Here is a 24,452-nt window from a genome sequence, read left to right on the forward strand (position 1 = left end):
GCACGGCCCCATACAGCCCTGCATGCACCATACAGCCCTGCACGGCCCCATACAGCCCCATGCAGCCCTGCATGCACCATACAGCCCTGCATGCACCATACAGCCCCATGCAGCCCTGCATGCACCATACAGCCCTGCACGGCCCGGACAGCCCCATACAGCCCTGCATGGCCCCATAAGCCCTGCAAGGCCCCATACAGCCCTGCGTGGACCATACAGCCCTACATGACCCTGCATGGCCCATACAGCCCTGCATGGCCCCGTAGAGCCCTGCATGGCTCCATACAGCCCTGTAGAGCCCTGCACCGCCCCATACAGCCCTGCATGGCCCTGTACAGCCCTGCACTGCCCTGCATGGCCCCATACAGCCTTGCACAGCCCTGCATGACCCTCCATGGCCCCATACAGCCCTGCATGGCCCCATACAGCCCTGCACGGCCCCATACAGCCCTGCACGGCCCCATACAGCCCTGCACGGCCCCATACAGCCCTGCATGGCCCCATACAGCCCTGCACGGCCCCATACAGCCCTCCATGGCCCCATACAGCCCTGCACGGCCCCATACAGCCCTGCACGGCCCCATACAGCCCTGCATGGCCCCATACAGCCCTGCACTGCCCTGCATGGCCCCATACAGCCCCGCATGGCATCCTGCTTGCCCTCTGTGTGCCCCATGGAGCCAAGCAGCCGCACTGCCTGGCTGTGTGCAGGTGGGCACACAAAGGCACGGCTGAACGTTGGGCTGCAGTGTGTGGGGGCACAGCTCTGTATGGGGGCACAGCTCTGTATGGGGCACAGCTCTGTATGGGGGCACAGCTCTGTGTGGGGGCACAGCTCTGTATGGGGCACAGCTCTGTATGGGGCACAGCTCTGTATGGGGGCACAGCTCTGTATGGGGCACAGCTCTGTATGGGGGCACAGCTCTATATGGGGGTACAGCTCTGTGTGGGGCACAGCTCTGTGTAGGGGTATAGCTGTGTATGGGGCACATACACAGCTCTGTGTGGGGCACAGCTCTGTATGGGGTGCAGCTCTGTGTGGGGGCACAGCTCTGTGTAGGGGTACAGCTCAGTACAGGGCACAGCTCTGTGGGGCACAGCTCTGTATGGGGCACAGCTTTTTATGGGGTACAGCTCTGTATTGGGATACAGCTCTGTATGGGGCACAGCTCTGTATGGGGCACAGCTCTGTAGGGGTATAGCTGTGTATGGGGCACAGCTCTGTGTGGGGCACAGCTCTGTATGGGGCACAGCTTTTTATGGGATACAGCTCTGTATGGGACACAGCTCTGTGTGGGGCACAGCTCTGTATGGGGCACAGCTCTGTGTGGGGCACAGCTCTATGTAGGAGTACAGCTCTGTATGGGGCACAGCTCTATGTAGGGGCACAGCTCTGTGTGGGGCACAGCTCTATGTAGGAGTACAGCTCTGTATGGGGCACAGCTCTATGTAGGGGCACAGCTCTGTGTGGGGCACAGCTCTGTGTGGGGCACAGCTCTGTGTAGGAGTACAGCTCGGTATGGGGCACAGCTCGGTATGGGGCACAGCTCGGTATGGGGCACAGCTCTGTGTGGGGCACAGCTCTCCGTCCCTGTGCTTTTTTACCATTTTTCTGTTTTTTTCCTGCAACCCCCCCCCGTTCTGTTTCCTTTCCCTGTCCCAAGTTAATGCCCGGGTTAAATCGGGGCCGAGCGCTGCGCAGGCGGCGGAAGAGGGACTTCCTGGGAATAAACAAAAGGAGAGAAACGCCAAAGCGCCGCGGAGCCGCTCCGAGAGCGGCGGGGAGGGGACGGGCGGTGCGGAGCGGAGCGGCGGAAGCAGAGCGAGCGCCCGGCAGCGAGCGCGCAAAGCCGGGGGCCGCGGGACGCCGACGTGCCGCTGCCTTCGGCCCGGCTGCGGCTCACGGCTGGCCGGGCAGCATCTCCTGCCGGCCGCTCGCGGCGCATCTGCCCGGCCGGCTCTGCTGTGGGAAACGCACGAAGGGCGCGGAGCTGGAGGTGTGGAGCTGGAGGTGCAGAGCTGGATGTGTAGAGTTGGATGTAGCAGAGTTGGAGGTGCAGAGTTGGATGTAGCAGAGCTGGATGTAGCAGAGCTGGATGTAGCAGAGCTGGATGTAGCAGAGCTGGAGGTGCAGAGCTGGATGTAGCAGAGCTGGATGTGCAGAGCTGGATGTGCAAAGCTGGATGTAGCAGAGCTGGATGTGCAAAGCTGGATGTAGCAGAGCTGGATGTAGCAGAGCTGGATGTGCAGAGCTGGATGTGCAGAGCTGGATGTAGCAGAGCTGGATGTGCAAAGCTGGATGTAGCAGAGCTGGATGTAGCAGAGCTGGAGGTGCAGAGCTGGATGTAGCAGAGCTGGATGTGCAGAGCTGGATGTGCAAAGCTGGATGTAGCAGAGCTGGATGTAGCAGAGCTGGAGGTGCAGAGCTGGATGTAGCAGAGCTGGAGGTGCAGAGCTGGATGTAGCAGAGCTGGATGTAGCAGAGCTGGAGGTGCAGAGCTGGATGTAGCAGAGCTGGATGTAGCAGAGCTGGAGGTGCAGAGCTGGATGTGCAGAGCTGGATGTGCAGAGCTGGATGTAGCAGAGCTGGATGTGCAGAGCTGGATGTAGCAGAGCTGGATGCCGATGGTGTCCGCGCTGCCGTGCGGGTGCCGAGTGTTGCGGTGCCTTCGGAGCTGAGCGGCGGCCGCAGGCGGTGACGGCCGTGAGCTCCGGTGCTGCTCCGGGCCGCTGGGAGCACGGAGTGCCGCTTCGCGGCGCGTGGGACCGGGGGAGAAACGGGCTCGGATGGAAACGGGAAACAGAAGTGTCAGGATGTGCTTCTAACGCCGCCTTCGGCATCGCCCTGCAGCCCCTGCGGCCGCGCACATCTGCGCACATCGAAGGGAAACCTGCGCTGCGGCCGCGGCTCTTCAGCTCCGCTCCCGGCTCCTGGCTCCGGCCGCGCAGTTCCGCCCCGCGCCGCCGCGCACAGCGGTGCCACGAGCCGCTCCCGGCCGCGTCCTGCCGGCCGCCCCCGGCCCCGCGGAGCCCCGCGGCGCTCCGCTCCGCGCCGCGCCGTCGGTCGGCGCAGCGGCTCGGGTGGCGGCGGTCCGTCGGCGCCGCGCTGGGCGCTGACGCGGAGGCGGAGAGCCGTGCCGCGCGGGGCCGCTCGCGACGCTTCCCTGCCCGGCCCGAGCCGCGGCAGCCCGCCGTGCGGGTCGGGGCTCCGCGCGCCCCTCGGAGCGGCGCCGCGGGCGGCACGGCTCGGCTTCGGCTCCACGGCGGGGCGGCGCTCGGGGCCGCTCGCGGCACGGCTGGCGCTGCTGGGAGCGCGGAGCGGCACGGGCCGCTCGCTCGGAGCGCGGCCGCGCTGTTCCGGAGCTGGGCGCGGGGCTGGGCGCGGGGCTGGGCGCGGGGCTGGGCGCGGGGCTGGGCGCGGGGCTGGGCGCGGGGCTGGGCGCGGGGCTGGGCGCGGGGCTGGGCGGGCGCAGCCGGGTTGTGACGTTGGGTGGCGTTGGGGTGAGGGTGAGGGTGGGGCGTCGGAAGGGCGAGGCTGGGGGTCAGAGCCACAGGACCGGAGGGTGGGTGGGGCGGAAGGACCTGCGGTTCTTCTCGTTCCAACCCCTCTGTGCGTGGTGTGCATCAGAGCTTGTGGGTGTGCATCAGTGCTGGTGTGTGGTGTGCACCACTGCTTGTGGGTGTGCACCAGTGCTTGTGTGTGGGTGTGCAGCAGTGCTTGTGTGTGGGTGTGCAGCAGTGCTTGTGTGTGGGTGTGCAGCAGTGCTTGTGTGTGGTGTGCATCAGTGCTTGTGTGTAGTGTGCATCAGTGCTTGTGTGTGGTGTGCATCAGTGCTTGTGTGTGACTGCTGGGTGCAGGGAGCAGCAGGGCTGCTGGGTGCAGGGAGCAGCAGGGCTGCTGGGTGCAGGGAGCAGCAGGGCACGGCTCCTGGGTGCAGGGAGCAGCAGGGCACGGCTCCTGGGTGCAGGGAGCAGCAGGGCTGCTGGGTGCAGGGAGCAGGGAGCAGTGGAGGCGGAGGGCCGTGTGGCGGCGCTGACATCCCATAATGAGCGCCCGGAGCCCCGTCTGTGCGCGGATCCGGCCGCCGGCGGCTCCCGCGGCCCCGAAATACTTTTTCCAATCGATGCGCAGGAAATGGTGCACAATTGTTTGTTTCCCGTTCCACCGCGAATCTGGTTCGCGTTACCGGCGCTCCCAATGCTTCCCAGTGCCTCCCAGTGCCTCCCAGTGCCTCCCAGTGCCTCCCAGTGCCTCCCAGTGCCTCCCATTGCCTCCCATTACATCCCATTGCCTCCCATTGCCTCCCAGTGCCTCCCATTACATCCCATTGCCTCCCATTGCCTCCCATTGCCTCCCATTGCCTCCCAGTGCCTCCCAGTGCCTCCCAGTGCCTCCCATTGCCTCCCATTACATCCCAGTGCCTCCCATTGCCTCCCAGTGCCTCCCATTACATCCCATTGCCTCCCATTGCCTCCCATTGCCTCCCATTGCCTCCCAGTGCCTCCCAGTGCCTCCCATTACATCCCATTACATCCCATTGCCTCCCATTACATCCCATTGCCTCCCAGTGCCTCCCAGTGCCTCCCATTGCCTCCCACTGCCTCCCATTACATCCCATTGCCTCCCACTGCCTCCCATTGCCTCCCATTGCCTCCCAGTGCCTCCCAGTGCCTCCCATTGCCTCCCAGTGCTCCCATTACATCCCATTGCCTCCCAGTGCCTCCCATTACATCCCATTACATCCCATTGCCTCCCATTACATCCCATTGCCTCCCACTGCCTCCCATTACATCCCATTGCCTCCCATTGCCTCCCATTGCCTCCCATTACATCCCATTGCCTCCCAGTGCCTCCCATTACATCCCATTACATCCCAGTGCCTCCCAGTGCCTCCCATTACATCCCATTGCCTCCCAGTGCCTCCCATTGCCTCCCAGTGCCTCCCATTACATCCCATTGCCTCCCAGTGCCTCCCATTACATCCCATTGCCTCCCATTACATCCCATTGCCTCCCACTGCCTCCCATTGCCTCCCACTGCCTCCCATTACATCCCATTGCCTCCCAGTGCCTCCCATTACATCCCATTACATCCCATTGCCTCCCATTACATCCCAGTGCCTCCCAGTGCCTCCCATTACATCCCATTGCCTCCCATTGCCTCCCAGTGCCTCCCATTGCCTCCCACTGCCTCCCATTGCCTCCCAGTGCCTCCCATTGCCTCCCACTGTCTCCCATTGCCCTCAGGGCCTCCCACTGCCTCCCATTGCCTCCCAGTGCCTCCCATTACATCCCATTGCCTCCCAGTGCCTCCCAGTGCCTCCCAGTGCCTCCCATTGCCTCCCAGTGCCTCCCATTACATCCCATTGCCTCCCATTGCCTCCCATTGCCTCCCATTACATCCCATTGCCTCCCATTGCCTCCCATTGCCTCCCATTACATCCCATTGCCTCCCATTACATCCCATTGCCTCCCACTGCTTCCCATTGCCTCCCACTGCCTCCCATTGCCTCCCATTGCCTCCCAGTGCCTCCCATTACATCCCACTGCCTCCCATTGCCTCCCATTGCCTCCCATTGCCTCCCACTGTCTCCCACTGCCTCCCATTGCCTCCCAGTGCCTCCCTGTGCCTCCCATTACATCCCATTGCCTCCCATTACATCCCATTGCCTCCCATTGCCTCCCATTGCCTCCCATTACATCCCATTGCCTCCCATTGCCTCCCATTGCCTCCCATTGCCTCCCATTGCCTCCCACTGCCTCCCAGTGCCTCCCACTGCCCCCACTGCCTCCCATTGCCTCCCAGTGCTCCCACTGCCTCCCACTGCCTCCCATTACATCCCATTGCCACCCACTGTCTCCCACTGTCTTCCACTGCCTCCCATTGCCTCCCATTACATCCCATTACATCCCACTGCCTCCCATTGCCTCCCACTGCCTCCCAGTGCCTCCCAGTGCTTCCCATTGCCTCCCATTACATCCCATTGCCTCCCAGTGCCTCCCATTGCCTCCCATTGCCTCCCACTGCCTCCCAGTGCCTCCCAGTGCTTCCCATTGCCTCCCATTACATCCCATTGCCTCCCATTGCCTCCCATTGCCTCCCACTGCCTCCCATTACATCCCATTGCCTCCCACTGCCTCCCATTGCCTCCCATTGCCTCCCAGTGCCTCCCAGTGCCTCCCAGTGCCTCCCATTGCCTCCCAGTGCCTCCCATTACATCCCATTGCCTCCCATTGCCTCCCATTACATCCCATTGCCTCCCATTGCCTCCCATTGCCTCCCACTGTCTCCCATTGCCTCCCAGTGCCTCCCAGTGCCTCCCATTACATCCCATTGCCTCCCATTGCCTCCCATTGCCTCCCAGTGCCTCCCATTACATCCCATTGCCTCCCAGTGCCCCCACTGCCTCCCATTGCCTCCCATTGCCTCCCAGTGCCTCCCATTGCCTCCCATTGCCTCCCACTGCCTCCCAGTGCCTCCCATTACATCCCATTGCCTCCCATTACATCCCATTGCCTCCCAGTGCCTCCCATTGCCTCCCAGTGCCTCCCATTACATCCCACTGCCTCCCAGTGCTCCCATTACATCCCACTGCCTCCCAGTGCCTCCCATTACATCCCATTGCCTCCCACTGCCTCCCATTGCCCTCAGGGCCTCCCAGTGCCTCCCATTACATCCCATTGCCTCCCACTGCCTCCCACTGCCTCCCATTGCCTCCCACTGTCTCCCATTGCCTCCCAGTGCCTCCCTGTGCCTCCCTGTGCCTCCCATTACATCCCATTGCCTCCCACTGTCTCCCATTGCCTCCTAGTGCCTCCCTGTGCCTCCCTGTGCCTCCCATTACATCCCATTGCCTCCCATTGCCTCCCATTGCCTCCCACTGCCTCCCACTGCCTCCCATTACATCCCAGTGCCTCCCATTGCCTCCCATTACATCCCATTGCCACCCACTGTCTCCCACTGCCTCCCATTACATCCCAGTGCCTCCCATTGCCTCCCAGTGCTCCCTCTGCCTCCTACTGCCTGCCACTGCCTTCCGTTGCCTCTCATTGCCTCCCACTATCTCCCACTGCTTTCCATTGCCTCCCAGTGCTCCCACTGCCTCCCACTGCCTCCCACTGCCTCCCAGTGCCTCCCAGTGCCTCCCACTGCTTCCCATTGCTTCCCAACGCTCCCAGTGCCTTCCAGTTCTCCCATTGCCTCCCATTGCCTCCCAGTGCTCCCAGTGCTCCCAGTGCCTCCCAGTGCCTCCCACTGCTTCCCCTTGCTTCCCAACGCTCCCAGTGCCTTCCAGTTCTCCCATTGCCTCCCATTGCCTCCCAGTGCTCCCAGTGCCTCCCCTTCCCCCTGTCAGGTTGCTGTGCACACGCTCAGTGGTTCGTCTGCGATCAATTAGCGTCTGATGCTAACGAACCCTTCCCGCGTCTTTGTCCACGAGAGAAAGATCTGGAAAGGGCCCGACATCTGGTTCAGATCGGGGGATAATTGCAGGTTGGGAGTGGGTGGGTTTTCCTTCCGGAACTTTCCAAGCTGGATGCGATGTCCTCGCACACATGTGGTCCCAATTAGGGCCGGTCGGATGGAAATGGCGTCTGCTTCTAATTATGGGCTCATTAGGGGTGGGAACATCCCCAGGTCCTCCAGCAACACTGAGCTCCCCGAGGTCTTTGAGTGCTCCAAGGTTCTTCAGTCCGCCAAAGTCCCCAAGTCCTCCAACAGCCCTGAGTCCTCCAACAACCCCGAGTCCTCCGAGGTCCCCAGGTCCTCCAAGACCTTTAAGTCCTCCAACAACCCCGAGTCCTCCAAGGTCCCCAGGTCCTCCAAGACCTTTAAGTCCTCCAACAACCCCGAGTCCTCCAAGGTCCCCAGGTCCTCCAAGACCTTTAAGTCCTCCAACAACCCCGAGTCCTCCGAGATCCCCAGGTCCTCCAAGACCTTTAAGTCCTCCAACAACCCCGAGTCCTCCGAGGTCCCCAGGTCCTCCAAGACCTTTAAGTCCTCCAACAACCCCGAGTCCTCCAAGGTCCCCAGGTCCTCCAAGACCTTTAAGTCCTCCAACAACCCCGAGTCCTCCGAGGTCCCCAGGTCCACAAGCAAACCCAAATCCTCCAAGATCCCAAAGACCTCCAGGGTCCTCAAGTACTCCAACATCCCCAAGTCCTCCAGGGTTCTTAAGTCCTTCAGGACCCCCAAGTCCTCCAAGAATCCCAAGACCTCCAAGGTCCCCATGTCCACCAACAACCCCAGATCCTCCAAGATCCTAAAGACCTCCAGGATCCTCAAGTACTGCAACAACCCCAAGTCCTCCAAGGTCCTTAGGCCCTCCAGGACTCCATAAGTCTTCCAAGAACCCCAAGACCCCTCAGTCCTCCAAGGTCCCTAAGTCCTCCAACAACCCCAAGACCTCCAAGGTCCCCAAGCCCTCCAACTACCCTGAGTCCTCCAAGACCCCAAGTTCTCCAAGTCCCCAAGTCCAACAACCCTGAGTTTTCCAAGATCCCCAAGACCTCCATAGTCTCCAGGTCCTCCAACAACCCCAAATCCTCCAAGATCCCAAAAACCTCCAGGGTCCTCAAGTCCTCCAACAACCCTAAGTCCTCCAAGGTCCTTAAGTCCTCCTGGATCCCCAAGTCCTCCAAGAACCCCACGACCCCTGAGTTCTCCACAGTCTTTAGGTCCTCTAACATCTCCAAGTCCTCCAACAACCCCAGGACCTCCAAGGTCCCGAAGTCCTCCAAGGTCACCAAATCCACCAACAACTTCAAGTCCTCCAACAACCCTGAGTCCTCCAGGATCCCCAGGTTCTCCAAGAACCTAAAGTCCTCCAAATCCTCCAAGACCCCAAATCCTCCAACAACCCCAAAACCTCCAACAACCCCACGACCTCCAAGATCCCTAATTCCTCCAAGGCCCCAAGTCCTCCAGGGTCCCCAAGTCCTCCAAGAACCCCAAGTCCTCCAAGAACCCCAAGTCCTCCAAGACCTCCATGTCCTCCAACAGCCCTAACTCCTCCAAGGTTCCCACATCTTCCAAGACTCTCAGGTCCTCCAAGACCCCAAACCCTCCAAGACCTCCAAGTCCTCCAAGGCTCCCAAGTCCTCCAAGGTTCTCAAGTCATCCAAGGTTCTCAAGTCCTCCAAGATCCCCAGCATCCCCAAGTTCTCCGAGACCACATGACCTCCAAGGCCCCAAGTCCTCCAACAATCCCAAGGCCTCCAAGGTCACCAAGTCCTTCAACAAACCCAAATCCTCCAAGACCCCAAGTCCTCCAACAACCCCAAGTCCTCCAAGGTCCTTCAGTCCTCCAGGACCCCCAAGTCCTCCCAGAGCTCCAAGACCCCTGAGTCCTCCAAGGTCACCAAATCCTCCAAGGTCCTAGGTCTTCCAACAACCCCACGTCCTCCAACAACGCCATGTCCTCCAACAACCCCAAGTCCACGAAGATCCTTAAGTCCTCCAAGACCCCCAAGTCCTCCAACAACCCCAGGTCCTCCAAGGTCCTCAAGATCCCAAGACCTCCACGGTCACCAAGTCCTCCAACAACCCCAAATCCTCCAAGACCCCAAGTCCTCCAACAACCCCAAGTCCTCCAAGGTCCCCATGTCCTCCACGAACCTCAAGTCCTCCAGGACCTCCATGTCCTCCAACAAACCTGAGTTTTCCCAGAACACCAAGTCCTCCGAGACCCCCAAGCCCTCCAACAACCCCAAATCCTCCAACAATCCCAAGTCCTCCAAGACCCCCAAATCCTCTGAGACCCCAAGTCATCCAACAACCCCAAGACCTCCAAAGTCCCCAAGTCCTCCAAGGTCCTCATGTCTTCCAACAAACACAAGTCTTCCAAGATCCTTAAGTCCTCCATGAACCTCAAGTCCTCCAGGACCTCCATGTTCTCAAACAACCCCAAGCCCTCCAAGACTGCAAGTCCTCCAAGACCCCCAAGACCTCCAGCAACCCCAAACCCTCCAACAACCCCAAATCCTCCAAGACCCCAAGATCTCCAACAACCCCAAGGTCTCCAAGACCCCCAAGACTTCCAGCAACCCCAAGATCCCCAAGACCTCCAACAACCTCAAATCCTCCAAGATCCCAAGTCTTCCAAGGTCTCCAACACCTCCAGCAACCCCAAGACCTCCAGCAATCCCAAGTCCTCCAGCAACCTCAAGTCCTCCAACAGCCCCAAGTCCTCCAAAGTCCCCAAGTGCTCCATGAACCTCAAGTCCTCTAGGACCTCCATGTCCTCCAACAAACCTGAGTCCTCCAAGACCCCCATGCCCTCCAACAACCCCAAATCCTCCGAGATTCCCAAGTCCTCCAAGACCCCCAAATCCTCCAAGCCCCGAAGTTCTCCAAGGTCCCCAGGTCCTACAAGGTCCCCAAGTCCTCCAAGGTCCCCAAGACCCCAGGTCCTCCAAGGTCCCCAGGTCCTCCAACAACCCCAAGTCTTCCAAGACCCCAAGTCCTCCAAGGTCCCCAAGACCTTCAGCAACCCCAAACCCTCCAACAACCCCAAATCCTCCAAGACCCCAAGATCTCCAACAACCCCAAGATCTGCAAGACCCCCAAGACTTCCAGCAACCCCAAGTCCTCCAAGACCCCAAGTCCTCCAAGGTCCCCAAGTCGTCCAAACCCCCCAAGTCCTCCAACAGCCCAAGCGCTCCAACAAAACCAAGATCTCCAAGGCCTCCAAGGTCCCCAAGACCTCCAAGGTCTCCCAGAACTCCAAGGTCCCCAAGACCTCCAAGGTCCCCAGGTCCTCCAAGACCCCCAGGACCTCTGAGATTCCCACGACCTCCAAGGTCCTCAAGACCCCCAAGGTCCCCAAGACCTCCAAGGTCCCCAGGTCCTCCAAGGTCCCCAGGACCTCCAAGGTCTCCCAGACCTCCAAGGTCCCCAAGACCTCCAAAGTCTCCCAGACCTCCAAGGTCCCCAGGTCCTCCAAGGTCGCCACGACCTCCAAGGTCCCCAAGACCACCAAGGTCTCGCAGAACTCAAGGGTCCCCACGACCTTCAAGTTCCCAAGAATCCCAAGGTCCCCAAGACCTCCAAGGTCTCCCAGACCTCCAAGGTCCCCAGGACCTCTGCAATTCCCACGACCTCCAAGGTCCCCAAGACCTCCAAGGTCCCCAGGTCCTCCAAGGTCCCCAAGACCTCCAAGGTCCCCAAGACCTCCAAGGTCTCCACGACCTCCAAGGTCCCCAAGACCTCCAAGGTCCCCAGGTCCTCCAAGGTCCCCAAGACCTCCAAGGTCCCCAGGTCCTCCAAGACCCCCAGGACCTCCAAGGTCTCATAGACCTCCAAGACCCCCAGGACCTCCAAGGTCCCCAAGACCTCCAAGATCCGCAGGTCCTCCAAGAACCCAGGACCTCTGAGATTCCCACGACCTCCAAGGTCCCCAAGACCCCCAAGGTCTCCCAGACCTCCAAGGTCCCCAGGTCCTCCAAGGTCCCCAAGACCTCCAAGGTCTCCCAGACCTCCAAGGTCCCCAAGACCTCCAAGGTCTCCACGACCTCCAAGGTCTCCACGACCTCCAAGGTCCCCAGGTCCTCCAAGGTCCCCAGGACCTCTAAGGTCCCCAAGACCCCCAAGGTCCCCAGGTCCTCCAAGGTCCCCGGGACCTCTGCGATTCCCACGACCTCCAAGGTCTCCACGACCTCCAAGGTCCCCAGGTCCTCCAAGGTCTCCCAGACCTCCAAGGTCCCCAAGACCTCCAAGGTCCCCAAGACCCCCAAGGTCCCCAAGACCCCCAAGATCCGCAGGTCCTCCAAGAACCCAGGACCTCTGAGATTCCCACGACCTCCAAGGTCCGCAAGACCCCCAAGGTCTCCCAGACCTCCAAGGTCTCCAGGTCCTCCAAGGTCTCCCAGACCTCCAAGGACTCCACGACCTCCAAGGTCCCCAAGACCTCCAAGGTCCCCAGGTCCTCCAAGGTCTCCCAGACCTCCAGGGTCCCCAAGACCTCCAAGGTCCCCAGGTCCTCCAAGGTCCCCAAGACCTCCAAGGTCCCCAGGTCCTCCAAGACCCCCAGGACCTCTGAGATTCCCACGACCTCCAAGGTCCCCAGGTCCTCCAAGGTCCCCAAGTCCTCCAAGGTCTCCCTGACCCCCAAGGTCCCCAAGACCCCCAAGGTCCCCAGGTCCTCCAAGACCCCCAGGACCTCCAAGGTCCCCAGGTCCTCCAAGACCCCCAGGTCCTCCAAGGTCCCCAAGACCTCCAAGGTCTCCACGACCTCCAAGGTCCCCAAGACCTCCAAGGTCCCCAGGTCCTCCAAGGTCTCCCAGACCTCCAAGACCCCCAGGACCTCCAAGGTCCCCAGGTCCTCCAAGGTCTCCCAGACCTCCATGGTCTCCACGACCTCCAAGGTCCCCAAGACCTCCAAGGTCCCCAGGTCCTCCAAGACCCCCAGGACCTCCCAGATTCCCACGACCTCCAAGGTCCCCAGGTCCTCCAAGGTCCGCAAGACCTCCAAGGTCCCCAGGTCCTCCAAGGTCTCACAGACCGCCAAGGTCCCCAAGACCCCCAATGTCCCCAAGACCTCCAAGGTCCCCAGGTCCTCCAAGGTCCCCAGGTCCTCCAAGGTCCCCAAGACCCCCAATGTCCCCAAGACCTCCAAGGTCCCCAGGTCCTCCAAGGTCCCCAAGAACTCCAAGGTCTCCCAGACCTCCGAGGTCCCCAAGACCTCCAAGATCCGCAGGTCCTCCAAGAACCCAGGACCTCTGAGATTCCCACGACCTCCAAGGTCCCCAGGTTCTCCAAAGTCTCCCAGACCTCCAAGGTCCCCAGGTCCTCCAAGGTCCCCAGGTCCTCCAAGACCCCCAGGACCTCTGCGATTCCCAAGACCTCCAAGGTCCCCAGGACCTCCAAGGTCCCCAAGACCCCCAAGGTCTCCACGACCTCCAAGGTCCCCAAGACCTCCAAGGTCCCCAGGTCCTCCAAGACCCCCAGGACTTCTGCAATTCCCACGACCTCCAAGGTCCCCAGGTCCTTCAAGACCCCCAGGACCTCTGCGATTCCCACGACCTCCAAGGTCCCCAGGTCCTCCAAGGTCCCCAAGACCTCCAAGGTCTCCAGGACCTCCAAGGTCTCCCAGACCTCCAAGGTCCCCAGGTCCTCCAAGACCCCCAGCACCTCTGCGATTCCCACGACCTCCAAGGTCTCCACGACCTCCAAGGTCCCCAAGACCTCCAAGACCCCCAGGACCTCCAAGGTCTCCCAGACCTCCAGGGTCTCCAGGTCCTCCAAGGTCCCCAAGACCTCCAAGGTCCCCAGGTCCTCCAAGACCCCCAGGACCTCCAAGGTCCCCAAGACCCCCAAGATCCGCAGGTCCTCCAAGAACCCAGGACCTCTGAGATTCCCACGACCTCCAAGGTCCGCAAGACCCCCAAGGTCTCCCAGACCTCCAAGGTCTCCAGGTCCTCCAAGGTCTCCCAGACCTCCAAGGACTCCACGACCTCCAAGGTCCCCAAGACCTCCAAGGTCCCCAGGTCCTCCAAGGTCTCCCAGACCTCCAGGGTCCCCAAGACCTCCAAGGTCCCCAGGTCCTCCAAGGTCCCCAAGACCTCCAAGGTCCCCAGGTCCTCCAAGACCCCCAGGACCTCTGAGATTCCCACGACCTCCAAGGTCCCCAGGTCCTCCAAGGTCCCCAAGTCCTCCAAGGTCTCCCAGACCCCCAAGGTCCCCAAGACCCCCAAGGTCCCCAGGTCCTCCAAGACCCCCAGGACCTCCAAGGTCCCCAGGTCCTCCAAGACCCCCAGGTCCTCCAAGGTCCCCAAGACCTCCAAGGTCTCCACGACCTCCAAGGTCCCCAAGACCTCCAAGGTCCCCAGGTCCTCCAAGGTCTCCCAGACCTCCAAGACCCCCAGGACCTCCAAGGTCCCCAGGTCCTCCAAGGTCTCCCAGACCTCCATGGTCTCCACGACCTCCAAGGTCCCCAAGACCTCCAAGGTCCCCAGGTCCTCCAAGACCCCCAGGACCTCTGAGATTCCCACGACCTCCAAGGTCCCCAGGTCCTCCAAGGTCCGCAAGACCTCCAAGGTCCCCAGGTCCTCCAAGGTCTCACAGACCGCCAAGGTCCCCAAGACCCCCAATGTCCCCAAGACCTCCAAGGTCCCCAGGTCCTCCAAGGTCCCCAGGTCCTCCAAGGTCCCCAAGACCCCCAATGTCCCCAAGACCTCCAAGGTCCCCAGGTCCTCCAAGGTCCCCAAGAACTCCAAGGTCTCCCAGACCTCCGAGGTCCCCAAGACCTCCAAGATCCGCAGGTCCTCCAAGAACCCAGGACCTCTGAGATTCCCACGACCTCCAAGGTCCCCAGGTTCTCCAAAGTCTCCCAGACCTCCAAGGTCCCCAGGTCCTCCAAGGTCCCCAGGTCCTCCAAGACCCCCAGGACCTCTGCGATTCCCAAGACCTCCAAGGTCCCCAGGACCTCCAAGGTCCCCAAGACCCCCAAGGTCTCCACGACCTCCAAGGTCCCCAAGACCTCCAAGGTCCCCAGGTCCTCCAAGACCCCCAGGACTTCTGCAATTCCCACGACCTCCAAGGTCCCCAGGTCCTTCAAGACCCCCAGGACCTCTGCGATTCCCACGACCTCCAAGGTCCCCAGGTCCTCCAAGGTCCCCAAGACCTCCAAGGTCTCCAGGACCTCCAAGGTCTCCCAGACCTCCAAGGTCCCCAGGTCCTCCAAGACCCCCAGCACCTCTGCGATTCCCACGACCTCCAAGGTCTCCACGACCTCCAAGGTCCCCAAGACCTCCAAGACCCCCAGGACCTCCAAGGTCTCCCAGACCTCCAGGGTCTCCAGGTCCTCCAAGGTCCCCAAGACCTCCAAGGTCCCCAGGTCCTCCAAGACCCCCAGGACCTCCAAGGTCTCCACGACCTCCAAGGTCTCCATGACCTCCAAGGTCCCAAGATCCTCCAAGGTCTCCACGACCTCCAAGGTCCCCAGGTCCTCCAAGACCCCCAGGACCTCTGCGATTCCCACGACCTCCAAGGTCCCCAAGACCTCCAAGGCCCCCAAGACCCCCAAGGTCCCCAAGACCTCCAAGGTCTCCCAGACCCCCAAGGTCCCCAAGACCTCCAAGGTCTCCACGACCTGCAAGGTCCCCAAGACCACCAAGGTCTCGCAGACCTCAAAGGTCCCCACGACCTCCAAGTTCCCAAGATCCTCCAAGACCCCCAGGACCTCCAAGGTCCCCAGGTCCTCCAAGACCCCCAGGACCTCTGCGATTCCCACGACCTCCAAGGTCTCCACGACCTCCAAGGTCCCCAGGTCCTCCAAGGTCCCCAGGTCCTCCAAGACCCCCAGGACCTCCAAGGTCCCCAAGACCCCCAAGGTCCCCAAGACCTCCAAGGTCCCCAAGACCTCCAAGGTCTCCCAGACATCCAAGGTCCCCAGGTCCTCCAAGGTCCCCAGGTCCTCCAAGACCCCCAGGACCTCTGAGATTCCCATGACCTCCAAGGTCCCCAGGTCCTCCAAGGTCCCCAAGACCTCCAAGGTCCCCAGGTCCTCCAAGACCCCCAGGACCTCCAAGGTCTCATAGACCTCCAAGACCCCCAGGACCTCCAAGGTCCCCAAGACCTCCAAGATCCGCAGGTCCTCCAAGAACCCAGGACCTCTGAGATTCCCACGACCTCCAAGGTCCCCAAGACCCCCAAGGTCTCCCAGACCTCCAAGGTCCCCAGGTCCTCCAAGGTCCCCAAGACCTCCAAGGTCTCCCAGACCCCCAAGGTCCCCAAGACCTCCAAGGTCTCCACGACCTCCAAGGTCCCCAGGTCCTCCAAGGTCCCCAAGACCTCCAAGGTCCCCAGGTCCTCCAAGACCCCCAAGACCTCCAAGGTCCCCCAGACCTCCAAGACCCCCAGGACCTCCAAGGTCCCCAAGACCTCCAAGGTCCCCAGGTCCTCCAAGACCCCCAGGACCTCTGCGATTCCCACGACCTCCAAGGTCCCCAGGTCCTCCAAGGTCTCCCAGACATCCAAGGTCCCCAGGTCCTCCAAGGTCCCCAAGACCTCCAAGGTCTCCCAGACCTCCAAGGTCCCCAAGACCTCCAAGGTCTCCACGACCTCCAAGGTCCCCAGGTCCTCCAAGGTCCCCAAGACCTCCAAGGTCCCCAGGTCCTCCAAGGTCCCCAAGACCTCCAAGGTCCCCAGGTCCTCCAAGACCCCCAAGACCTCCAAGGTCCCCAGGTCCTCCAAAGTCCCCAAGACCTCCAAGGTCCCCAGGTCCTCCAAGACCCCCAAGACCTCCAAGGTCCCCAGGTCCTCCAAGGTCTCCCAGACCGCCAAGGTCCCCAAGACCTCCAAGGTCTCCACGACCTCCAAGGTCCCCAGGTCCTCCAAGACCCCAAAGACCTCCAAGGTCCCCACGTCCTCCAAGGTCCCCAAGACCTCCAAGGTCCCCAGGTCCTCCAAGACCCCCAGGTCCTCCAAGGTCCCCCAGACCTCCAAGACCCGCAGGTCCTCCAAGGTCCCCAAGACCTCCAAGACCCCCAGGTCCTCCAAGACCCCCAGGACCTCCAAAGTCCCCAAGACCCCCAAGGTCTCCCAGACCCCCAAGGTCCCCAAGACCTCCAAGGTCCCCAGGTCCTCCAAGGTCCCCAAGACCCCAAGGTCCCCAAGATCTCCAAGGTCCCCAAGACCTCCAAGACCCCCAGGACCTCCAAGGTCTCCCAGACCTCCAAGGTCCCCAGGTCCTCCAAGGTCCCCAAGACCTCCAAGGTCACCCAGACCTCCAAGGTCCCCAGGTCCTCCAAGACCCCCAGGTCCTCCAAGGTCCCCCAGACCTCCAAGACCCCCAGGACCTCCAAGGTCCCCAGGTCCTCCAAGGTCCCCAAGACCTCCAAGGTCTCCCAGACCTCCAAGACCCCCAGGTCCTCCAAGACCCCCAAGACCTCCAAGGTCCCCAGGTCCTCCAAGGTCCCCCAGACCTCCAAGGCCTCCCAGACCTCCAAGGTCTCCACGACCTCCAAGGTCCCCAAGACCTCCAAGACCCCCAGCTCTGTCCTGACCCCAAATCCTCCAACAACCCCCAAATCCAACCCCCCTCCCTCGTCCCCCCACCCCCAAAAAACCCCCATTTCATTGTACCCCCAGGTTTATGCCCCCTCCGCCAGCACCGCCGACTACAACCGCGATTCACCCGGTTATCCGTCATCCAAACCAACAGGCAGCACTTTTCCCAGCTCCTTCTTCATGCAAGGTAAACCCTTTTCTTTCTTTTTTCCTAACGAACTTCCGCTAATTAAGACGTTAATTAAGCTCCTCCGACTTCCAGATGGGCATCACAGCGGTGATCCGTGGAGTTCCGGTGCTGGGATGAACCAATCCGGTTATGGGGGGATGCTGGGAAACTCCTCGCACCTCCCGCAATCCGGCAGCTACTGCAGCCTGCATCCCCATGAGCGACTGGTAATGGGGTGGTCCATGGCAGGGTCCTGGAAGGGCACAAAGGGGTGGGCGGGGGGGTGGGAGGGTCCTGGAAGGTCAGAAAGGGGTGGGTGGTGGGGTGGGATCATTAGTGGGGTGGGAGGGTCCTGGAAGGTCGGAAAGGGGTGATGATTAGTGGGGTGGGAGGGTCCTGGAAGGTCAGAAAGGGGTGATGATGAGTCGGGTGGGAGGGTCCTGGAAGGTCGGAAAGGGGTGGGCGGTGGGGTGGGATCATTAGTAGGGTGGGAGGGTCCTGGAAGGTCAGAAGGGGGTGGTCGGTGGGGTGGGAGGGTCCTGGAAGGTCAGAAAGGGGTGGGTGGTGGGGTGGGATCATTAGTGGGGTGGGAGGGTCCTGGAAGGTCGGAAAGGGGTGATGGTTAGTGGGGTGGGAGGGTCCTGGAAGGTCAGAAAGGGGTGGGCGGGGGGGTGGGAGGGTCCTGGAAGGTCAGAAAGGGGTGGTCGGTGGAAGGTCAGAAAGGGGTGATGGTTAGTGGGGTGGGAGGGTCCTGGAAGGTCAGAAAGGGGTGGTGGGTCGTGGAAGGTCAGAAAGGGGTGATGATTAGTGGGTTGGGAGGGTCCTGGAAGGTCAGAAAGGGGTGGGCGGTCCTGGAAGGTCAGAAAGGGGAGGTCGGTGGGGTGGGAGGGTCCTGGAAGGTCAGAAAGGGGTGGGCGGTGGAAGGTCAGAAAGGGGTGATGATTAGTGGGGTGGGAGGGTCCTGGAAGGTCAGTTAGGGGTGGGCGGTGGGGTGGGAGGGTCCTTGAAGGTCAGAAAGGGGTGATGATTAGTGGGGTGGGAGGGTCCTGGAAGGTCAGAAAGGGGTGATGATTAGTGGGGTGGGAGGGTCCTGGAAGATTAAAGAGACGAAGGATGATGAAACAGGTTGGGAAGGTCCCGGAAGCTTAGAAAGTTGTTGGGTGTTCGGGTTGGTTTGGAAAGGTCCTTAAAGGCAACCGAACCATTTGAAGTTTAGCTTGGAAGGGTCCTTAAAGCTTCAAGAACCACAGGGTAACAAAGCGAATCGGACAGGTCCTGAAAGATACATAAAAGGACGGAAAGGTGAGGATGGGAAGGTCCTGGAAGGTCTGTAGTTGAGATAGGTTCTTTTTGCAGAGCTACCCATCCCACTCGTCAGCAGACATCAATTCCAGTCTTCCTCCGATGTCCACCTTCCACCGCAGCGGAACCAATCACTACAGCGCCTCGTCCTGCACCCCTCCAGCCAATGGGACGGACGGGATCATGGGTGAGGAATAATTTATGCAAATGAGGACGAATATGCGAATGGTTTTCGGAACGGTAGGAAAGGAGGATTGAATTGAAAAGGTCCTTGAAGATGATAAAAGGGGTTGAGAGGGGCGGATGGGTTGGAATGGGTTGGAAATGTAGAGGAGGGGTGGAAGGTTTGAGTTGGAAAGGTCCTGGAAGGTGAAAAGGTTGGAAGGTTTGAGTTGGAAAGGTCCTGGAAGGTGAAAAGGCAGTAAGGTTTGGGGTTCGGAAGGACCTGGAAGGTGAAAGGGCTGAAAGGTTTGGGGTAGGAAAAGTCCTGGAAGGTGAAAAGGTTGAAGGTTAAGAAAAGGTTTGGGGTTGGAAAGGTCCTGGAAGATGAAAGGGCTGAAAGGTTTGGGGTTGGAAAGGTCCTGGAAGAAGAAAGGGCTGAAAGGTTTGGGGTTGGAAAGGTCCTGGAAGGTGAAAAGGTTGAAGGTTAAGAAAAGGTTTGGGGTTGGGAAGGTCCTGGAAGATGAAAGGGCTGGAGGTTACTCAAAGGTTTGGGGTTAGAAAGGTCCCGGAAGATGAAAAGGCTGTAAGGTTTGGGGTTCGGAAGGACCTGGAAGGTGAAAGGGCTGAAAGGTTTGGGGTTGGGAAGGTCCTGGAAGGTGAAAGGGCTGAAAGGTTTGGGGTTGGGAAGGTCCTGGAAGATGAAAGGGCTGAAAGGTTTGGGGTTGGAAAGGTCCTGGAAGGTGAAAGGGCTGAAGATTTGGGGTTGGAAAGGTCCTGGAAGGTGAAAGTGCTGAAGGTTACTCAAAGGTTTGGGGTTCGGAAGGACCTGGAAGGTGAAAGGGCTGAAAGGTTTGGGGTGGGAAAGGTCCTGGAAGATGAAAAGGTTGAAAGGTTTGGGGTTGGGAAGGTCCTGGAAGATGAAAGGGCTGAAAGGTTTGGGGTTAGAAAGGTCCTGGAAGATGAAAGGGCTGAAAGGTTTGGGGTTGGAAAGGTCCTGGAAGGTGAAAGAGCTGAAGGTTACTGAAAGGTTTGGGGTTGGGAAGGTCCTGGAAGATGAAAAGGCTGAAAGGTTTGGGGTTCGGAAGGACCTGGAAGGTGAAAGGGCTGAAAGGTTTGGGGTTGGAAAGGTCCTGGAAGGTGAAAAGGTTGAAGGTTAAGAAAACATTTGGGGTTGGAAAGGTCCTGGAAGAGGAAAGGGCTGAAAGGTTTGGGGTTGGAAAGGTCCTGGAAGATGAAAGTGCTGAAGGTTACTGAAAGGTTTGGGGTTGGAAAGGTCCTGGAAGGTGAAAGGGCTGAAAGGTTTGGGGTGGGAAAGGTCCTGGAAGGGGTGAAGGTCGTAAGGTGATGAAATGGGTTGAAAGGGTCCTTGAAGGTGGAAGAGCTGAAGGGGATTGAATGTGTTGAGTTGGAAAGGTCCTGGAAGGTGTGAAGGTCAAAGGGTGATGAAATGAGTTGAAAGGGTCCTTGAAGGTAGAAGAGCTGAAGGGGATTGAATGTGTTGAGTTGGAAAGGTCCTGGAAGGTGTAAAGGTCAGAAGGTGATGAAATGAGTTGAAAGAGTCCTTGAAGGTGGAAGAGCTGAAGGGGAACAAATGGGTTGAGTTGGAAAGGTCCTGGAAGGTTTAAAGGTCGAAAGGTGATGAAATGAGTTGAAAGGGTCCTTGAAGGTGAAAGTGCTGAAGTGGATCGAGTGGGTTGAGTTGGAAAGGTCCTGGAAGGTGAAAGAGTGAACAGGTGACTAAACAGGTTGGGTTGGAAAGGTCCTGGAAGGTTTAAAGGTCGAAAGGTGATGAAATGAGTTGAAAGGGTCCTTGAAGGTGAAAGTGCTGAAGGGGAACGAATGGGTTGAGTTGGAAAGGTCCTGGAAGGCGAAAGAGTGAAAGGATGAAGATATGTGTTGGGTTTGAAAGGTCCTGGAAGGCGTGGAGTTCGAAAGGTGATGAAATGAGTTGAAAGGGTCCTTGAAGGTGAAAGTGCTGAAGGGGAATGAATGGGTTGAGTTGAAAAGGTCCTGGAAGGTTTAAAGGTTGAAAGGTGATGAAATGAATTGAAAGGGTCCTTGAAGGTGAAAGTGCTGAAGGGGAACGAATGGGTTGAGTTGGAAAGGTCCTGGAAGATGGAACAATGAAAGGGTGATGATATGTGTTGTGTTGGAAAGGTCCTGGAAGGTTTAAAGGTCGAAAGGTGATGAAATGAGTTGAAAGGGTCCTTGAAGGTGAAAGTGCTGAAGGGGAATGAATGGGTTGAGTTGGAAAGGTCCTGGAAGGTTTAAAGGTTGAAAGGTGATGAAATGAGTTGAAAGGGTCCTTGAAGGTGAAAGTGCTGAAGGGGAACGAATGTGTTGGGTTGGAAAGGTCCTGGAAGGCGAAAGAGTGAAAGGATGAAGATATGTGTTGGGTTTGAAAGGTCCTGGAAGGCGTGAAGGTCGAAAGGTGATGAAATGGGTTAAAAGGGTCCTTGAAGGTGAAAGTGCTGAAGGGGAATGAATGGGTTGAGTTGAAAAGGTCCTGGAAGGTGAAAGTGTGCTCTGTTTTTCCATCTGTTTTCACACTGGATCTCTTGTTTTCCAGCCAACAGAGGAAGCGGGGCGGCCGGCAGCTCGCAGACCGGCGACGCGCTGGGGAAAGCGCTTGCATCTGTAAGGACCTCTTGATTTCAGCACCCTAATTAGCCCGTTTTAATTAGAATTGGGAGCCTGGAGGTTGAGAAGACGAGCAGCAAAACCAAACCAAAAGAAAAAAAGGACCTTCCAGGTCCTCCATGGTTATTTTCTGGGCACACTGGGTTCCATTGAGTTCTCATGAGAGCTTTTCGACGCTCCATTTCCAAAGTCTCCCTTAACGAGTTTCGTTAACGACTCGTCCGCCCGTCAAAGCGGCTTTAATTTCAATTCCCCCCCCCCGATTTCGCAGCCCCGCGTCCGTTTGCGCTGCCCTCCCAATTAACCGTCTATCGTCTCTTATTAAAGATCTATTCTCCAGATCACACCAACACCAGCTTCCCATCAAATCCTTCAACTCCTGTCGGTTCTCCCCCTTCTCTCTCAGGTATTGTCCTTCAAATAATTCTCTTTTTCCCAAGCTTCTTTCACTTTTTCCCCCCTTTTTTTTTTGTTGACGTCGTCGTCGTCGTCGCTGGGTTTTTTCTTTTTTGCTGCGGGGGAGAAAATTGCCCTCGTATTCACGCCATCGCGCTGCCGATTTCGCACCTTTTCCACCTCTCATCCTCATCCCTTCCCTCCCCTTCCTCGACAAAATCGAAGCGAGCCGCCGAAATCGCACTGATTTTTTTTTTCCTTTTGTGTTTTTCTAACGGTAATTCCGATTTTGCTGTTAGCAGGCACAGCTGTTTGGTCTAGAAATGGAGGTCAAGCGTCATCATCTCCCAATTATGAAGGTCCCTTACACTCTTTGGTACGTTGCCATCGACGACCTCCTCTTCCTCTTCCTCTTCCTCCACTTCCGCTTCCTCTTCCTCCACTTCCTCTTCCTCTTCCTCGCGGTTAATGAATGACTTCATCTCCTTTTTGTTCCGTTTCTCATCCATTCCTTCCCTTTTCCCCCCGTCCCTCCTTTTCCCGGCCTCCAAACGAAGCTTTGGCTTGCGGTAGCCCGATTTGGGCTTGCAGGTGGATGGATTTTTCGAGTCCGACGCGGAGGTGAGGGGCCTTCAGGTTGGCCAGTGATGGGTGCGGGTCAGTAGCCAAGGATGGGTGCTGATCTGTGGCCCAGGATGGGTGCGGGTCAGTAGCCAAGGATGGGTGATGTTCAGTAGCCAAAGATGGGTGCTGGTCACTGGCCCAGAATGGGTGCTGTTCTTTGGCCCAGGATGGGTGCTGTTCTTTGGCCCAGGATGGGTGCGGGTCAGTAGCCAAGGATGGGTGATGGTCACTGACTCAGGATGGGTGCAGCTCAGTAGCCAAGGATGGCTGCTGGTCACTGGCCAAGGATGGGTGCTGGTCACTGGCTCAGGATGGGTGCTGTTCTTTGGCCCAGGATGGGTGCTGTTCTTTGGCCCAGGATGGGTGCTGTTCTTTGGCCCAGGATGGGTGCTGGTCAGTAGCCAAGGATGGGTGATGGTCACTGGCTCAGGATGGGTGCTGCTCAGTAGCCAAGGATGGGTGCTGGTAACTGGCCAAGGATGGGTGCTAGTCACTAGCCCAGGATGGGTGCTGGTCGTTGCCCAAGGATGGGTGCTGTTCTTTGGCCCAGGATGGGTGTGGGTCAGTAGCCAAGGTCGGGTGATGGTCACTGGCTCAGGATGGGTGCTGTTCTTTGGCCCAGGATGGGTGCTGTTCTTTGGCCCAGGATGGGTGCTGGTCAGTAGCCAAGGATGGGTGATGGTCACTGGCTCAGGATGGGTGCTGCTCAGTAGCCAAGGATGGGTGCTGTTCTTTGGCCCAGGATGGGTGCTGGTCACTGGCCCAGAATGGGTGCTGGTCACTGACCCAGGATGGGTGCTGTTCTTTGGCCCAGGATGGGTGTGGGTCAGTAGCCAAGGTCGGGTGATGGTCACTGGCTCAGGATGGGTGCTGTTCTTTGGCCCAGGATGGGTGCTGTTCTTTGGCCCAGGATGGGTGCTGGTCAGTAGCCAAGGATGGGTGCTGTTCTTTGGCCCAGGATGGGTGCTGGTCACTGGCCCAGAATGGGTGCTGGTCACTGACCCAGGATGGGTGCTCATTTACTAAGGAAGGGTGCAGTTCAGTAGCCAAGGATGGGTGCTGGTCACTGGCTCAGGATGGGTGCTGTTCTTCGGCCAAGGATGGGTGCTGGTTACTGGCCCAGGATGGGTGCTGGTCACTAGCCCAGGATGGGTGCTGGTCACTAGCCAAGGATGGGTGCTGTTCTTCGGCCAAGGATGGGTGCTGGTTGCTGGCCCAGGATGGGTGCTGGTCCCTGGCTAAGTGTGGGTGCTGGTTGCTGGCCCAGGATGGGTGCTGGTTGCTGGCCCAGGATGGGTGCTGGTCAGTAGCCAAAGATGGGTGCTGGTCACTGGCTCAGGATGGGTGCTGGTTGCTGGCCCAGGATGGGAGCTGGTCACTAGCCCAGAATGGGTGCCGGTCGTTGCCCAAGGATGGGTGCTGTTCTTTGGCCCAGGATGGGTGCTGGTCACTAGCCCAGGATGGGTGCTGTTCTTTGGCCCAGGATGGGTGCTGGTTGCTGGCCAAGAATGGGTGCTGGTCACTGGCCAAGGATGGGTGCTGTTCAATAGCCCAGGATGGGTGCTGGTTTTTGGCCAAGGATGGGTGCTTCCCACTGGCCCAGTTTGGGTGCTGGTGAATACACAAGGGTGGGTGCTGTTCTTTGGCCAAGGATGGGTGCTGGTCGTTGCCCAAGGATGGGTGCTGTTCTTTGGCCCAGGATGGGTGCTGGTTGCTGGCCCAGGATGGGTGCTGGTCACTGGCCAAGGATGGGTGCTGGTCACTAGCCCAGGATGGGTGCTGGTCATTGCCCAAGGATGGGTGCTGGTCAGTAGCCAAAGATGGGTGCTGGTCACTAGCCCAGGATGGGTGCTGGTCGTTGCCCAAGGATGGGTGCTGTTCTTTGGCCAAGGATGGGTGCTGGTCGTTGGCCAAGGATGGGTGCCGGTGAATGGCTCAGGATGGGTGCAGGTCACTAGCCAAAGATGGGTGCTGATCTCTGGCCTAGGATGGGTGCTGTTCTTTGGTCCATGATGGGTGCTGATCTGTGGCCCAGGATGGGTGCTGCTCATTGCCTAAGGATGGGTGCTGTTCTCTGGTCCAGTTGGTTGCCAAAGATGGGTGCTGCTCACTGGTCAAAAATGGGTGCTTGTCATTGACCACGGATGGGTG

The 24,452-nt window shown here is 59.1% G+C and overlaps 2 protein-coding genes across 26 annotated transcripts in view; both read left to right on the forward strand.

The window, feature by feature from the left end:
• Positions 1 to 24,452, forward strand: part of TCF4 (transcription factor 4) — a 203,781-nt gene that overhangs the window by 131,661 nt on the left and 47,668 nt on the right. For 18 of the 25 annotated variants that reach the window (XM_090132430.1, XM_090132429.1, XM_090132431.1 and 15 more), the window contains 6 exons: positions 17,090 to 17,195; positions 17,271 to 17,404; positions 18,534 to 18,666; positions 21,211 to 21,278; positions 21,609 to 21,687; positions 21,977 to 22,053. In XM_090132430.1, coding sequence (XP_089988556.1) covers positions 17,090 to 17,195; positions 17,271 to 17,404; positions 18,534 to 18,666; positions 21,211 to 21,278; positions 21,609 to 21,687; positions 21,977 to 22,053 — 597 coding nt within the window. The remainder of the gene's footprint in view (positions 1 to 17,089; positions 17,196 to 17,270; positions 17,405 to 18,533; positions 18,667 to 21,210; positions 21,279 to 21,608; positions 21,688 to 21,976; positions 22,054 to 24,452) is intronic. The other 7 variants (XM_090132428.1, XM_090132424.1, XM_090132425.1 and 4 more) reach the window with 2 other exon arrangements.
• LOC116239216 (uncharacterized) lies at positions 8,506 to 12,103 on the forward strand. Its single transcript, XM_090130900.1, has 3 exons — positions 8,506 to 10,980; positions 11,806 to 11,975; positions 12,058 to 12,103. The coding sequence occupies exons 1-3, from the start codon at positions 9,817 to 9,819 to the stop codon at positions 12,101 to 12,103; spliced, it is 1,380 nt and encodes a 459-aa protein (XP_089987026.1). The 5' UTR covers positions 8,506 to 9,816.

The sequence above is a fragment of the Phasianus colchicus genome, chromosome Z (genome assembly GCF_987193195.1).
Source record: "Phasianus colchicus chromosome Z, bPhaCol1.hap1.1, whole genome shotgun sequence".
Taxonomy (NCBI): domain Eukaryota; kingdom Metazoa; phylum Chordata; class Aves; order Galliformes; family Phasianidae; genus Phasianus; species Phasianus colchicus.